General features: G+C 42.2%; 2 protein-coding genes and 1 non-coding gene across 4 annotated transcripts in view; 2 read left to right on the top strand and 1 right to left on the bottom strand.

Annotated features, from left to right (window-relative positions):
• WBP4 (WW domain binding protein 4) overlaps positions 1 to 2,179 on the bottom strand; it is a 38,666-nt gene extending 36,487 nt beyond the window's left edge. For both annotated transcript variants that reach the window (XM_040991333.1, XM_040991335.1), the window contains exons 1-2: positions 1,545 to 2,179; positions 742 to 814 (exon numbers count right to left, since the gene is read on the bottom strand). In XM_040991333.1, the coding sequence (XP_040847267.1) occupies positions 742 to 814; positions 1,545 to 1,546 (75 nt within the window). In that variant the 5' untranslated portion in view covers positions 1,547 to 2,179. The remainder of the gene's footprint in view (positions 1 to 741; positions 815 to 1,544) is intronic.
• A 157-nt stretch (positions 2,180 to 2,336) lies between these two features.
• Positions 2,337 to 17,158, top strand: part of ELF1 (E74 like ETS transcription factor 1) — an 89,862-nt gene continuing 75,040 nt past the window's right edge. The window contains exon 1 of the mRNA XM_040991331.1: positions 2,337 to 2,386. The gene's annotated coding sequence lies outside the window, so the exon portion shown is untranslated. The remainder of the gene's footprint in view (positions 2,387 to 17,158) is intronic.
• TRNAE-UUC lies at positions 2,417 to 2,488 on the top strand. Its single transcript has one exon. It is a non-coding gene; the product is annotated as a tRNA-Glu (tRNA).

Here is a 17,158-nt window from a genome sequence, read left to right as displayed (position 1 = left end):
TTTCCAAGGAAGAGACTTTCAGCAAAAACCTGTAACATTTACCCATTATAAGGATGTTCTAAACTAGATAGTCAGGACCTTAAGCAACACTCAAAAAGACCCAAACTAAATACTTTGCAGACAACAGTAAATGGATGTCTGCTAACACATCTAGCATTGTTAAGGACTACCATTCTTATGTTTCTTTTTTTAAACTCTGCTAACTAATAAGGATATGAATGCATATTGAACAGACACCTTAGAGTTGTGCAGTGCATTCAAAATACTGTGACAAGTGAGGTAAGGAAAAAAAAATCCTTGACATGCTTGTTTTATGTCTTAAATGTAGGATCCAGAAACCATAATAATGTATTTATCAGAGCCATTATTTTAAAATTAATGCATCATTTATTTGAAAAAAATGCAAGGAAAAAACCACAATAACATAATGTTTTTTATGTTTTAAGGGATTCCTACTTTCATTTTTATTGGCATCTCACAACGTTACATGGTTACAATATTTCAAAAACATGCCTGAGATTACTTGCTTGGTGGGAAATTTGGCATTATAAACGAATTTAGATTGTTGAAAAGAAAGTTCACAGCTTTAAAGTGTAATGATAAACCAACAGAAATCTTTCAATATTTTGAAGAATCAACAGTAATGAATAGGAAAATGGTTTGTAAACTCGAAACTTTGGTCAAACGCAACATTTCACATGAGCACAATAAGTGGAATTTCTCAGAGTGGAATTATCATACAGGCCTATTGTCTGCTATCCAGCACTTGCAATAATCACAGAACTTCTTGGGTTGTGACTTCCAGTAGTCTGCCCTGAAAAAGGAAAAACAAGTCTAGGCTGAGGTGACATTTAAAAAGGTAAAATTCGGGATGTTTTCGATTTTGAAATGTAAGTCTTGGAACATCATGTTATTCTTTTCATTCTTTCTTTTTGGGAGATCGCTGTAATGGAGGCCTACACAAACTCAAGACTTAGCCTCAAATCGAAGTATTTCCACCCAAAAGAATTAAGCATAAGGGCTACCCCGGACAAAGGCAGGTTCCTCAGGGCCTGTCACTGAACACATTTTGTAGCTGAGCTTCAGGGCCACAGTGGGAAAAGCCGAGGCGCGTAAGGGGAGGACAAGAAGTAAAATCATTTTGTTATGCGAGGCTGGCGGCTTCCAGGGGCGCGGCGGTAAAATTACTCAACATTCCAGGCTCCAAGCGCCCCCAGCCAAGGGTCCCGCGCCCCGCGACGGCACCGGTGGGCCGGACGCGGCGTGGCCGCCCCCACGGCCCCCCAGCCCACGGCCCCCCAGCCCACGGCCCCCCAGCCCACGGCCCGGGCCGCACGCCCCCCGGGGCAGCATTTCCCATCCCGCCCAGAGAACAAGCCCCGCAGGCCTGGAGCCGGTCCCGAGCGAGTTAAGGACGCCTCGTCACGCCCCCGGCCGGTCGAAGGGCGGGAGAAGGCGGCGGGGCGGGGGAGAGACCCGGGGGGAGAGAAAGGGCCGCCCGGAGAAACAACGCCTCGTTGTTTGGGGCCTGGGAGCCAACTCACATGACAGCGCCCGCTGCTCCGCGCCGCGCCCGAGCTCCGACTCCGACTCGCGCTCTTCAGGCGGCGGGGTGAGTCGGGCCCAGGCCCGCCGCGAGGCCCACCGGAGCGTCCCGCCGAGCCCCGACACTTTTTTTTTCTTCCTTTTTCTCCGGGACCGGCGTTCTCCAGTTCCCAACTACGGGTGCCCGGACGAGTCAATCCGCGCTCGAGATCGCCTGCTCTTCCCCTCCCCCTCCAGGGGCGGTGCTCCCGGCTCCTGAGAGGAGGGGTCTGTATAAAGGGGTTGAGGTCACTCAGAAGGGGCGAAAGCGCGACGGGACCTCAGCTGAAGGACGGATCACTCAAGCCTCAGCTCCCTCCCCGCCCCAAGCCATCGCGCTTTTTCTCCTCCGTTCTCTCTGCTCTGCTCTCTTGAGACCCAGACTCTTCACCCTCCTTCTAGGCTCGCTGGCTCGGGGCCAAGGAGCTCGCGCCTCGCCTCCGCCCCGAACGCAAACAGCTGTTCCCAGAGACGTCGCCGCCCTCAACTTTGCCAACTAGTCCGCACGCACTTTGACCAGCGGAGCCAACCCGGACTTTGTGGGCCGGGGGGCCGCTGGCAGAGTTAGAGAGGAAAAGGTGAAGTGCCCGCAGGTTGTGAGGCTTTGCGAGTCGCCGCCGGGTTTCGTGCGCCTCGGAGCTTGCCCGTGGCGGCCCCGCCCCTCCCCCGCGACGCCCGCGCGCTCGGAGCCGCTCGTTCCTGCGCGTGGGCAGCGGCGTGGGCAGCGGCGGCGCGAGCGGCCGAGGCGGCGGCGGGAGCGCCCGGCTGTGTGAGCAGCAGCGGCGGCGCTGACGCGTCTCAGGTGGGTCACGGGGGTTCGCTCAGCAACACTTCCCATATGGTCTAGCGGTTAGGATTCCTGGTTTTCACCCAGGCGGCCCGGGTTCGACTCCCGGTATGGGAATGGGTTGTTCTTTTTGTTTACTGTCGCTTTTAGTAGCGAGCTGGAGGAATTTACTTTACTTTCAGTGATTGTATCCGTTTTGCTGTCTTACGTGTAGACGAATGTGTAAAAGGAGATTTTAGCCGGATTGTTACTTGCGCCCGGGAGCTGGGCTGCTCCTTTAGGGAGGCGCGAGGGGAGCACTGGGAGAAGCGAGTGCGCTCCGGGTTCCTCTCCCGCCTAGGGCTCTTGGGGCTGCTCAGTCGGCTGGGAGTTTCGCTTTCTCCCGGGGCTGCTCCCCCGCCTCCCGTCGTAGTTTTCCAGACGTTGGGGAGGTGATGATTAACTCCGGCCTGGCGTTATCTCCTCCTGGCGCCCCCTCGGCCCACACCCTGCTCGGCCGCCCCCTTCCGATCGGTCCGGGGAGGCGCGGGGCGAGTTTGTCCCCCTGTCCTGCGCCCGCGTGTCCTCGCTAGGTGCTCTAGGTCTCATCTGTGGGCGCGGTGTAGACGAAAGAGTCCCCGCAGACCCCGAGGCGCTTCCCGCGGCTTCCCTGGCACCGGCACCCCCAGTCCGGCCTGCGAGGTCCCCTCAACTTGACCTCGTCTCGAAGGCCTGGTAGGAAGGGAGGCTGTTCAGTGTTTTTCCCTCTCTCCTTGAGAAACACACCACGAGCTGCGGGGAAGGCAAATACCACTGTGATGAGATGTCTTGAAAGAAGAAAATGGACTTTGCGAAAGGGCCAGGCTAGCGTCTTGAGCGCCGCTAATTAAAAAATCCTGGTGTGGAGGTGGGGTTTGCCAGAGAACAAATTGGCCAGAGCCCTGGGAGGGGATGTTATAACAAAGTTTCACTGTATTTTTAAATATAGAAGCCCTGTGTTTATTACAAAGACAGGGCAGCTGTGTCAGCAGCAGGAGCTGTAAATGAAACAAAAGCGTTATCTTAAATGCAGTTGAAATTGGAAAACAGGGTCAGCTATAATGTTTAGTCTGTCGAGCCTCTGGGGACAGATGAAGAAGGAAAAAGTGACTCCAGGCGGATGGGCTCCTGACCAGAGCCGTGATTAAGAGTACAAGTCTGGGTGTCTGCTCGAACTGTGTTATAGTTTCAGCTGCATGGTAGGCTTGAAGGTCATCTGTGAATGGGACTTGTGTAATCAGAATTAGTGACCGACCGTTCCAAAGGATTTTTACGAATGCACATACTCGAGTCCTTTACATGTCAGTTGCTTTTGAAGTTACTGATGCTGAGGTTGTTTGTGTTAGCTGGTAGTGGGCAGACTACTGGAAGGAATTAGATTTGAGTGGAATGGGGTCTTCTGATTCCGTGGCCTTGTACGGATCTTTCACCTTCTCTGCTCCTCTGGCTTCAATAAAGAGCTGCAGTTCTTAATAATGAGTTACATACCTCGGAGCTGGAAGAGTTGTTGAGCAATTCATGGGTAGGTAATGAGTGGAAAAGTTTCGTTTAAAGAAGTAGCCGTCCTGTGCTATTGGGAAGAACAAGTAACTTAAGTATTTGGATTTGGAAGGAAGGGAAGACACTTCTGCCTTAATTGCCTCCAGAGAGGACTTAACTTTTGACCTTGAGTTTTGCAATGACCTAGCATCATAAAGTCCCAAACGGTGCCAAAGTAGGTGCTGCGTTAAAGTCATTCTCCAGTGATTACAAACAGTTCGTTTGGGGGGAAGCTGATTATCTGCAGTTGTGTATCGGGTAGAACGTGGCGGAGTGGTGTGAAGTGCGTTACTGTACTGAGAAGCTTGCTTTGCCCCGGGCCTTGAAGAACTGGTTGGGTTTCTCCAGTTGGGGAATGTGAATCGTAAAGCTGAGCTGGGGTGAGGGCACAAGAGCGGGACAGTGACAAGTAGTCTGGTCTGGCGGGAGCATGGAGTGCCTGGAGGATGGGGGGTGGGGAGGGTAGAAAGGAATTTTAACGTGATACCTTTTGACTAGGTAATAGAGTCTTTATGTTGCTAGAATTTTAAAAGCACTTTTATTTCCTCCTGTTTGAAAAATCCAAATAAAGAAGATGTGAAAAAACATTGTTTTAAAAGATTCAAACAATATGGAATGTATATTCTGTGCCCATAGATTTTATGTGTAGGAGTGAAATATTATCTTTTAATTAATGGAATGGAGAGAAGTGACTACTTAGAATTCAATGTATAAGATTGAACTCTAGTTTTAAATTATGAGAATGATCTGCAACTATGTTCCTATTGACTTGCTTTATTGAAAAAGACATTGCTATTGTTAATGCTGCTCATGACTGTCAGGAATACTTGAACTCCTTAAGGTTGGGAGAGACAAGCTGACACATTGGTGAGGGTGGCTATATTGATACTTTTGCCTGGTTACCAGAAAATATTGGTAATCATGTTTTTTGTTTCATTCTTGTTACTTCACCCAATTTTTTGTTTTCTTACTATCTGAAATTACTGTTCATAAGATTAAGGATATTGCTTCAAAAAAAAGCTCATGGAAAAATGGAATTAAAAGAGAAGTTCATTTTGGTACAAAAATTTTGAGGTTTTGTACTGTTTTGTGCTTTTCCCATGAACTTTTTGTTGACTCCTCCCTGTAGTGGGATTGCTCTTGTGCTAAAGTATTCAGACAGTAGTAAACAAGTTGCAACCCTCATGTGTGGCCAGTGCAAATGTTGAGTGGAGCAGTGGCTTTGGAAAAATAGTTTGGAAGTTTCTTCAAATGTTATACAGATAGCTATTGTATGAACAGCATTTCCACTACTAGGTATATACCCAGGAGAAATGAAAACATAGGCCTACACCAAGACTTACATATTAATCTTTGTAACAGCATTATTCATAGGCGAAGAGTGAGAATAACCAAGGTTCCATCAGTTCAAACTGAATAAAAATGTGTTCTATCTGTATGTTGGACTATTATTTAGCAATAAAAAGGAATATAGTACTGAAATAAACTCAAGTATGAATGAAATTCAGGAACATTGCTCCAAGTGAAAGAAGTTGAGCATGAAAGACCACATTTATGTGAGATGTCCAAAATTGGCAAACCTATAAAAAAGGTAGATTAGTGATAGGCTCAGATAAGAGGGGCCCTGTGAGGAAACTAACTGCTAATGTAGGTAGATTTCAGGTGATCACGGTGTCTTAAACTTAGGTTATGATGATTGTTTCACAGTTCTGTAAATAATTTAGAACACTGAATTATACATGTTAAATGCTGATGTTTTTGTATTGGTAAGACTTAAAGATTGAAGCAATAAAAATCATGTAGAATAGTAACTCTAGATTTTACATTTATCTTGAATATTACATTTTTTTAAATGTAATAATTTTATGATGAAACTAATTACTGAAGAGTTATAGGAAGGTAGCAAGTGCTCAGTAAATAACTGATAAAACAAGTTAGATAAGTGTATAGATAATTATTATGTATCACAGTGTAGTAAATACACTAAGGAAACCAAACCAGTGTTCTTTAGTGCTTGAAGGTCTTCCAAATCCACATGTTTCTTTGTGCGAGGGAAGTAGAGAAAGATCTCTTCTGGGAAACAGCATTGGAGATGGGTTTGAAAGTTGTTTTGGCTTTTGTTGGTAGATATTGGGAGAAGGGATTTGGGGTCAGCATTAGAAGAAAGCAAGTAAGAACAGAGCTTATAGTGCCAGTTCCTGATAACTTCTGATTGAGCTGAGGGTACTGGTAGGCTAGAAATAGGAAATAGGACTGCAAGCATAGGACACTGTCGGTGTAGGGTTAGTCAGATCTGATGCCATCACACTGTGTGCTGCCTCCCCCTGCCTGCCCAGTGTGTTTTCCCATGACTCATGCTTAGAGGGAGCCCTGTGCCTTAGAAGTGCCTTTGAGGCTTTTACTCTTCCCTTGTGGCAAATTGTTCTGCAGATTGTGACTTTGGGGTAAGGACTTGGGACTTATCACCACGTGCATCACCAGGTTTGCAGCAGCGCTCTAAGCACCTGGTGAACAATCAAAAGCTATTTAAATGAGTGAATGAAAATCAGAAGTTGTAAGAATTTTGCAAACCCCTGGCAAGAATATTTTGCAAGGTTCTTGAATTTCGGAATTAAGCTAAGGAAAGGGATTTCTGGTAATATTAATTTGCTAGTGGTGTGAAGTATGGATTAAAGGATGGTAAAGATTCCATTTGTGGTATCCATTCACCTTTTTCCATTCCTATCTGAACTTGCACTGTCTCTGTTAGACTTTGACCATGATTGTCTTCTGCAGTGCACTAATGACTCCGAATATCTCTCTTTGTGTTTATTCTGTTCCTAAATAGGGTGATAGCAAAGAAATAGAAAGGAAAGGTCAGATGCAAGGGATTTATTGAAATAAAAATTTAAGATGTCAGAAAATACTAGTAAACTTAAAAAAACAAAATTGGGAAATCTATGGAAATAAAACAAGCTTATAAAAACATAGACTTGTTTTTTGCAGGGGACAGAAATTTTTTCTCTTTAGGTTGGTCAGATGTTAAATTTCTTTTGACAGGCATGTGTGTGCATCTCTGACTTTTTGAACACTGAAATTATGCATTGAATCCAGGAACAAAATTAAGACTATGAGACTGCCACCCTGTGGACAGTATAATGTCAAACTGAAACCTACCAGAAGTAGAGAAAAGTTCTACTAATTCCAAATTTAGTATTTTAGTCTATGTGCTGCCAAAGCAAGCACTCAATTTTAGAATTTTAGAACTGGCTATGATTCTTCCATGTTGGCTTATGTGGTTGTGTTCATGAAAAAGAAAGTTTGAAATTAGTTTGTGCTATGAACTTTCTCTAAGGTTTTTAAATAGAATCTCACATAGAATCAATAGCTGAAAAATGTCACATAGGAACTCAGTAATTCCTTTCAGGTGGTACACTTAATTTGGTCCTGACATATAATTTTAGTGTATAGGACCAATTGTGAATGCTCTTTTCCCCCTTATATTGGTTGTTTCAACCTGTTATAAGTGTGTTTTGTCCTTGAAAGTTAAAGTTCTAACAGGTATATGAAAGTTTCCTCTTTTTTGGACAACTGAATATGGCTTTTTATTCTCTCTCCCTCTTTGTAGAATTCCTTGTAGTTGTTAAAAATTCTCCATGCTTTAATGAATTATGTGAATTGTATTTATGTAACTGAGTTTGGGATATGCTATGTGTTACCTATTTATAGGACAGCCTGCTCAGAGATTAAAGGATGATAAAGTAGTCTGAATCAAAATGATTGTGAAATACTTACTTGCTTTCTGCAACTCAGGAGATCATTTGGCCTTGACTTCTAAAAACAAAAATAAAACTTTCCCAGCAAATGAACTGTTTATGACCTATAATGTCATAAATGGAGTACATACTTGTATTTTCTGAGGTGTCAGTACAGGGTGGGGGTTAGGGAGTTACAGTACAGTGCATAAAATTTGTGTCCCCAATAAAGTAGAAGTGGCTTAAAGCACCAGTTGTGCATTCTTTAAGAACATGATAGCTGAAGAGGACAACTATTTACCTGAGAGATCTCACATTTTGGTAATGAAATAATTGCCAAATATAATGTTAGTGACTTTAAATATGTCAGTCATCTCTCTGAATTTTTCCAGAAAGTATACCGTGGTATAAACACAGTAAGAAACTTTAAATGTTTGATCCAGATAATACTTTTAAATTCTCTTAAATTGCAATGTTTTAGATTCAGAATTTGGAGAACAGGATATAATTCTGAATTAGCTTCTCTTGATACGTTGCTTCTTGTGAAGCTTTTTATCTGTTTCCATGTTTAGCCAAATGTTTTAATTCAGCCTTTCAAATTTGTGGTATTTGTTCTACCCTAACTCTTCTAACATATGCTTATCTCTGATTGCGACTATGCCAACGGTATAGAAGACCTGTTAACCAGGAAGGAGAGACCCTGCCACTGAGCCATCCACTGAGCAAGGCAGGTACTGATCCTTGTTTGAAAGCTGAAGCATAAAGGGAAGGTGGTGACAAGCAAGGTACCAACACAGGTCAATTTGGCAGAGGAAGCTGTTAAGGCAAGGCGGTGCTGGAGGGGAATGAAAGGAAATACTCTGAGATACAAAAGGTAGGCTTAGGGATTCAGAGCTCTGAGGAGGCAGGAGGCATCACCAGGAGATGCCAGATATGAAGGGGAATGTCTTTCCCTTAAACTCCCTTATATCTGTGCCATTTCACATGAACCCCAGTTACTCTGTCCCTTAACATTATGCTTTGAAAAACTGTTATTTTGTACTGTCGATTCTACACTGCCTTCTGTTAGTGAGCATATTTATATAAGCTTTTTACCATGAATTTATAGGTAAAAGAATGTATGTCAACTTAATATAAAAGCAAATTTGTCACCTCATACTTTTAACATGAATATGAACAGGGGGGAAAAAAGCCAAAAACAAAAAGTGTTGGTGCAGATGTGAAGAAATTGAAACCCTTGTGCACAGTTGGTAGGATGTAAAATGTGCAGGTGCTACTTCACTTCATCAGGTCCTTAAGAGGTGGCATTTATTTTAGTCCAAAATATAGTGTTCTGGAACCATCAGGTGTGATAAGTTATAAAGGCTCATTTGTCTCTGTAACTAACTTGTGGGGAACGTCCAGCCTGCATGTCCAGTAAGACCTGGGAAATCATTTGCACTGTCTCTGTGAATGTAATTGCAGACAGGACTGTCTACCTGTGTGACTAGGGTATTGGCCCAGGTTTTTGATTGTTAGCATAAAATTAGCTTGATAATTTTTTTTCTCATTGTAGAAGTGATGCATGATCTTAGCACTCCTGTAATTGATTTTATACTCTGTACTTGTTACCACTTCCTGCCTGCCTTCTGGCTATGGTGCTGCCTTCTGCCCCATCTGTTCCTTTAATGTCCCCAGGTAATAGAATTTCTCAGTATCTTTGCTTCTCTAGTTACCATTTAGGTTTCAGGTCAGCTGTGACTTTTTCAGAAGGACTGCCCTTAATTATTCTAAAGTATATTTTCCCGTTTTTTTTTAAATCTATATGTTTTTATTGGAAAGTCAGATTTATAAGAGGAAAGACAAGAGAAATATCTTCCTTCTGCTGGTTCCCTCCCCAAGTGGCCAAAATGACCAGAGCTGAGCTGATCCGAAGCCAGGAGCTTCTTCTGGATCTCCCATGCAAATACATGCAGATACACGGTCTCAAGACTTGGGCCATCCTGGGATGCTTTACTGGGTCACAAGCAGAGAGCTGAATGGGAAGTGGAACAGCCGGGACACAAACTGTTGCTCATACGGGATCCTGGTAGTTGCAAGGTGAAGATTATTGCTCAGGTTGTGCATCCAAAACTGAACCACGACTTCACACCCTAGACTGAATGGGCAGTTCATGAGTTCTGTTGGTCCAGAAAAAGGAAACGGTGCCAGTAACCTCACTCCCTGCCCCAACAGCTGGAAAGTTGGGACCTCCTGCTTCATTCTGGAATGCCTCCTAAGAATATGCCTGACATCATTTCACAGTTCCATTTAATTATAGTGAAGGAGTGGATTCAGTTACAGGTTGATGAGAACAATTTCAAAATGATGATGGGCCTCATTTGTCACTGATTTAATAATTTCAACCTTGACTATGGGGCGGTGTCCATAATTGAGCTGTCCATAATTGGCCATGGAGGGGTTGATTCTGTGTTCCTCTGCATTGTGCTGCCATTGGGCAGGCTGTACCAGGGTCTGCCACCGTGTAGGCACTCTAAAGATGCAGAGAAATGGTTTCCCTGAAGCAAGCCCAGTTTACTCTTTTTTTTTTTTCTTAAAGATATGTTGTCTTTGTTTGAAAAGCAAAAGTTGGAGGGAGAAATAGACAATTCTTTCATCCAGTGGTTTACTCTCCAAATTACCATAGCAGTTGGGGTTAGGCTAGGTCAAACCCTGGAGCCAGGAGTTTCTTTCAGGTTTCCCACATGTGTGCAGGATCCTAAGCATCAAAAGATTTGGTCATCTTTTTTTTTTAAGACTTATTTTTATTGGAAAGTCATATTTTCACAGAGAAGGAGAGACAGAAAGAGCTTCTATCTGTTGGTTCATTCCCCAAGTGGTCACAATGACTGGAGCTAAGCCGATCCAAAGCCAGGAGCTTTTTCCTGATCTCCCATGTGGGTACAGAGTCCCAAGGCTTTGGGCTGTCATTGTCTGCTTTCCCAGGCCGGAAGAAGGAAGCTGGAAGGGAAGTGAAACAGCCAGGATATGAACTGACCACCCATATGGGATCGTGGTGCATGCAAGGCAAGAACTTTAGCCACTGGACTATCACCCTGGGTTCTTGGTCATCCTTTACTGCTTTCCCAGGTGCATTAGCAGAGAACTGAGACAAACTGGAGCATCTGGGGCTTGAACCAATGCCCATATGGGATGTCAGCATTGCAGGCAGTGGCTTGCTACACCAGTCTCTGCAGGCTGAGACTTGAGCAGGGAGACTGCACATGACTTTTAGGGTTTGTGCTGTGGGATAAACAAAAGCTACAGTAAATAAACATAACCAGTCCCAAAGACAATTTCAAAGAATAATGACAGTGAAATTCATTGGGAAGAGGTATATGGCAGTGGTTACATGGTATGTTTGAGTTGCAGACTAAAGTTTATGAGGCATTACTATCAAATGGGTTTAAAATTAATCTGACTTTCTTGAACATTAGTCTTCTCAACCAGTTTCTTTTTGCTTGTACAAGATGACAGCATGCAATTCTGGCATTGCTTTGTCCTCCTGCAAGGCTCCTGAGAGTCAGATGGCTTTATCTTAGTCTTGTGCTTGTGGTTTTTAAAAAACTGGATGATCAGTAAGTGGTACAATCTTATAACACAATCACTTGTTACTTTAAAAAAAAAAACAGAAAAGAAAACATTTTCTAAAGTGGTTGTTAATTAAATGCTTTGGACAGTGATTTGACTTGGAGTGGAGAGCACCAGAACAGATCAGTTTTCAGTATTTCTTATTTAAATACTCCTTTCCATGGGAACTTTTGCCAGTTTCTTCTGAACTAGGAAAAGACACTGTGTAAGTATAGACCTAAAAGGATAGAAAATCAAAATTTAACAGTAAATGCTACTTTGGGATAATCAGTGCTAAACTATTGAAAATGTTTGGTGGGTTTTCTCTCCTTTTTTGTTCTCTCCCTCTCTGTCAGTATCTCTTTGTAATTTTGAAGTGTTACTTCTAATCTAGTAGCATAGTGGGAAATCAAGATGTAAACACTGGATCAAATCCAGAAACTTCTTGTTACATGCAGCATTTCTCGTGATCATCAAACAGGGCTACCAGGTCCAGCCCTACTAGTTCGTAGATTTGGACTAAGTCAGAGAACTTGCAAAGGACATTGGCCTTTTGTGTCATTTGGACCTATATAGAAATGATGTGAGAATAGTTTGGATTGTGTGGAAAACAACAACAGCGCAAGATTTATCTTTGAGCCAATACTTAATTCAGCTTCCAAATGTTTCATTCAGCAGATATTTATTAAATAACTATTGTGACTCAGCAATGCTGTCTGAAATAACCAATGAGACATGGAAGCACATGAAATGAAATAAAATGTTCTTCCCCTTAGCTCAGAAAAGTAGGCAAGGAGAGTTCTTGAAGGAAATCTCTCCACTTTAGGTTTTTTAAAGCTAGCAGAGTGATTGCACATTGAAGCAGTGCATATATGTATTTCTGAACCAACAATGTGAGTCATGCATCTGTTAGATAATTTACAAAATCCTGTGCAAGCACTGAGAAGAACATGATTAGTTCTTCCTTTTAATAATACACTGAGGAGTGAAAGGCTGGCATGAGATTCACTGGGTGGGGAAGGCCAGAAGGGGTGGAGTGAAATAGCATAACATGCTATGAACTGGTTGGAAGTTTAGCAAAGCTGTATTGTAGAGCATAGCTTATCAGATGAAATACTCAAAGGTGAGGCTGTAATTAGATGGGCCACAGTAAGAATGGGTAGTTATTGTGTATTGGAATTTATTCTGTGGGTACTGGTAGACCAGTAAGGGGTTTTTGTTTTTGTTCATTTTAGTTGGAATAATGGAGGAAAATGTGTGAGAAGTTCTTTAAAAAAAAAATACATTATTGTCAGTGCCAGCATTGTGGTGCAGCAAGTTAAGCTGCCACCTGTTATGCTTGCACCCTGTATCTGAGCACTTGTTTAGTTTGATACTTGAATCATCTGCTTTCCATCCAGCTCCCTGTCAGTGTCCCTGGAAAGGCAGGAAGCTGGCCTGGGCGTTTCTCTTTCCATCCAGCTCTCTGCGGCAGCAGATGTTCCAAGTACTTGGCAGCTTGAACCCTGGGGAGACCTGGAAGAAGCTCCTGGCTCCTGACTTTAGATCAGTTTAGTTCTGCCTGTTACGGCTATATGGGAAGTGAAGCAGCAGATGGAAGATCTTTCTGTCTTCTTCTCTTTGTAAATCTGCCTTTCCAGTAAAAATAAATATTAAAAACAAATATAAAAATTGAATTATTTTTAACCTTTTGGCAGAGGTGTGGTTTACTCATAATGCTGATGCTATTCATCCAAGTTTTATTAGCCATGCTTTGTTCTGTTTTACTGCTCAGTATGGATGTAGGATATATGTTCTATAGTTTATCCCTCTTTTTGATTAAACATTTGAGAACACATTATTTGATTTGGCACTATAACAAGCAATATAATGAATTACTTTATGAAGTAACGATTATCATTGTCCTCTCTACAAAAGTGAAGACAGAGACTTGGAGTTGAAGTAGCCCTGTATTGTACAATTAGTTATTACTTGAATTGAGGCTCAGATCTGGGTCAGCTGCTCCAAAGCCTGTACTCATTCAATAAGAGAAGTTTAGAAAGTTTTTGTTTTTTGACATAATCTAAAATTCCCTACTCTTCTGGCTGTATTTGGTTCCTCTTTCCTTAAAGAGCAAATATCACAGTACTTTACAGAACGGTAACTGAAATCCTAGATAGGCATGAAATAGTCCAGTGTTACTAGTTGATTGCAGCAGCTGCATGAGGTAGACCCTGTCCTCAAGTAAGTTACCAGTTTAATAGGATGGACACAGACTTGTACAGAATTGTTGCAACACAGAATGGAATGTTCTGGGCAACAGAGAGGTAGTTTTTGTTTTGTTTTGTTTTGTTTTTTAAACAAGTCCTCTTTTTTCTCCAACCCCCTCCCAAAAAAGAAACTCCCAAGTCAGAAAACTTTCTCTTGATCCCTTTCTAAACAAACAAAAAATTTTATAGCTCTAGTTTCTCACCCCTCATTCTTCAAACTTTCTCTACACAGGCTTTTTTTTTTTTTTTGCTCTTTTTATTATACCACACCATAAAAACTCAAATGATGTCAAAGTTGCTAAATTTAACTGTCATTTTTTCCCTTAGACCTCATCATTGTTGATCTGTCATCAGCAGAGTTGCCTTTTCCCTCGTGGGAGCTCTTACTGCAGTTTCAGGGAAACACCACGAGTGCCCCTTCGTCGTCTCTCCTACTTCTGAATGTTGGGGTATCCTCACCTTTGTCATTGTTTACCTTTTACACCCATAGCTTTAAAATCATCTACATGTTAATGTCATATATATGTTAACTCTCAAATTGAGCTTACACCTTAACCTTGGGCCTCAGAACTGTATATTCAATTCCAAGGCCATTTGATAACTATTGAGCATCTGAAACTTGATGTGCTCAGGCTTATCATCATTAAGTACATTTTTACTACAAATCTTTTTTTTTTTTTTTTTAAAGAAGTGTTACCTTATTTTAAAGATTTTATTTTTGTTGTAAAGTCAGATTTACAGAGAGGAAAGACAGATCCTCCATCTACTGGTTCTTAATTCCCAAGTGGTCACAGCAATTGGAGCTGATCTGAGCTGGAGCCAGGAGACAGAAGCCTCTTCCTGGTCTCCCATATAGGTGCAGGGGTCCCAGGATTTGGGTCATCCTATACTGCTTTCCCAGGCCACGGGAAGGGAACTGAATGGTAAGGGGAGCAGCTGGCACACAAACTGGCACCCCGTATGAGATCCTGATGCATGCAAAGTGAGGATTTTAGCCACTAGGCTATTGCACTGGACCCAATTAAGAGCATTTTATAGATGTTGCATTTATGAACCATATTATTAATAGCTCATGTTTGTTAGGTGTTTAATAGATATGTAGTATTATTTTAAGCAGTTCATATATGTGAAATAAATCTCTTTAAAATTAGGTTTATTACAGTATAATTTATTAAATAAATTATTACATTTAGTTTGAAAGTTCTGTGAATCATAACATGTGTATGGCATACAACCAGAACCACGTTCCAGATACAGAACATTTCCCTATCTTAAACAGTTCCTTGTTCTCTTTCCTAGTTTGTACGTTCTCATTCCATACTGTTTGAAACTGTTGATAGATTTTCTGTCTTGTTTGTTTTGCCTTTCCCAGAAAATAATATAAATGGACTCAGGCAGTAGAGTCACACCTCAGTATCTGCAGATGGGTCCCAGGATTCCTGGTAGAGAACCACAATTTATAGGTGTTCAAGTCTGTTATGTAAAATGACTTGTATTTGTATATAATTAAGTGCCATCCCCTCATATAGTAATCTGTAAATTGTGTACAAACGCAGTACTGACTAAAATATGATGTGTTTTGAGGGGAGTAATGACCAGGAAAAAGTTTGTACATGTTTATAACAGACCACTTTTTTATTATTATTCTTTGTCTGTGGTTATGGAGGGCCATCTATGCATGTATATATATTCTGTCTAGCTTATTTAATTCAACCTAATGCTTTCTGATTCATTTATATTGTAGCATAGGCAAATACATAAAAAAAATTTAAGAAAAATGGAGGGGTACAAAGGGTGTATGGTATACAAGTGGAGACACTTTTTTTTTTTTAAAGATTGATTTATTTTCACTGGCAAGTCAGATTTACAGAATGAAGGAAAGACAAAGATCTTCTATCCCCTGATTGATTCCCCAAGTAGCCGCAATGGCTGGAGCTGAGCTGATGCGGAGCTGGGAGCCAGAAGCCTCTTCTGGGTCTCCCACACAGGTGTAGGGTCCCAAGGCTTTGGGCCATTCTCAACTGCTTCCCCATGCCACAAGCAGGTAGGTGGAAAGAAGTAGGGTTGCCAGGACACGAATTGGAGCCCATATGGGATCCTGGGCATGCAAGGCGAGGACTGTAGCCACAAGGCTAGCATGCTGGGCCTGTGACGACACTTCTTGGGAGACTCCTAAGTGAGGTAGACCCATCCATGTGGGAGACCCAGAGTTCTATCTAGCTCACTATGCAATTGCTGTGGGCACCTGGGAGGCACAGCAGTGAATTGAGAGTCTTTCTCTGCCTCTCAAATACATTAAGATACACTAATTATTTTAGAAGTTCTGGGGGAAAGGCATTAAAAGGTAAGTTTAGGGGCAGGCATTGTAATAGGTGGCTTAAACCACCTCTTTAGACTGTAAGATCCCATTTCCAGGTGTGATCTGAGATGTGCACTTCTGCTTCTGACCTAGTGTCTCACTAGTACATTCTTGGAAGCAGTGATTGATGGTTCAAGTGTTTGGGCTCCAGCCATGACTTACGAGACTCAGATGGAGTTCCAGACTTCTCATTTCAGCATGGCCTAGCCCTGACTGTTGTGGCATTTGGATTTCGGGAAGTGAACCTTAAAGATAAGTTTATTTTGGTGCAAAACCAATCAAACAAACAACAAAAAACCCACTTTGAAACCCATGTATTGGTGGGGTTTTTTACATATGATACATTTTTTATCAATTTTTAAAGAGGATTTTATTTATTTGTGAGGCAGAGTGACTGGTTGGGAGGCAGGGCGAGCTGAGAGAGAACTCTTCCATACAGTAGTTCAATCCTCAACTGACTGCAAAGGCCTAGACTTAACCAGGCTGAAGTGAGCAGCCACCTTCCATTTTTCAGTGCCTTCCCGATACACCAGCAGGAAGCTGGATTGGAAGCAAAGCAGCCAGGAATGAAACTTGTACTTTGGAAAGGGATGACTTATGTGTGACAGCTGAGTCAGTTACATTATAAAGCTGTCTCCTCTATGTTTTTGCATCAAAATTGACTTAACTGAAATTTAAAAATACATTTGAGAGAGCCAGGGTTCTCCTCCACCCCCACCCTGATATCACCTAGTGTCTATAAATTCCTGGTCTGGTTAGGAGACTGAAATCATGAGGCAGGAACTCAGCCCGAGTCGCACCCACCTGAGCCTTACCACTGCCTCCCAGGGTCTATTTGTCAGAAGCTGGAGTCAGGAACCAGAGCTAAGTATAGAATTGGGCATTTTGGTAAGGAATGTAACCATCACAAACTTCTGCTTTTTTGTTCCATTTTCCATGAACTTTTCATATCTTCCTCATTTGTTGGAAGTTCAAATAGATGTTTTATTGCTGAGTATCATTCTACTAAGTGGATATACCACGATGCATCTATTTATTCATCAATTAGAGGACATTTGGGTTTCTAATATTTGGTGTTTATTTAGAAAAGCCTGTTGTGAATATTTGTATAGAAAACTTTTTTAGACATATGCTTTTGTTTTGGATTGTATTGTGGTAATCCTAACAATTAGTTGGGCCTTAGTCTAATTTTTTAAAATGATGTATTTAGGGCCCAGCGTGGTAAGCCTAGAGGCTAAAGTCCTTTCCTTGAACACACCAGGATCCCATATGGGCCCCAGTTCTAATCCTGGCATCCATG

The sequence above is a fragment of the Ochotona curzoniae genome, unplaced genomic scaffold (assembly GCF_017591425.1).
Source record: "Ochotona curzoniae isolate NIBS_2020 unplaced genomic scaffold, NIBS_Ocur_1.0 contig_64, whole genome shotgun sequence".
NCBI lineage: Eukaryota > Metazoa > Chordata > Mammalia > Lagomorpha > Ochotonidae > Ochotona > Ochotona curzoniae.
The sequence above is the reverse complement of the archived record's forward strand: the minus strand, read 5'-3'. Positions and strand labels throughout refer to the sequence as shown.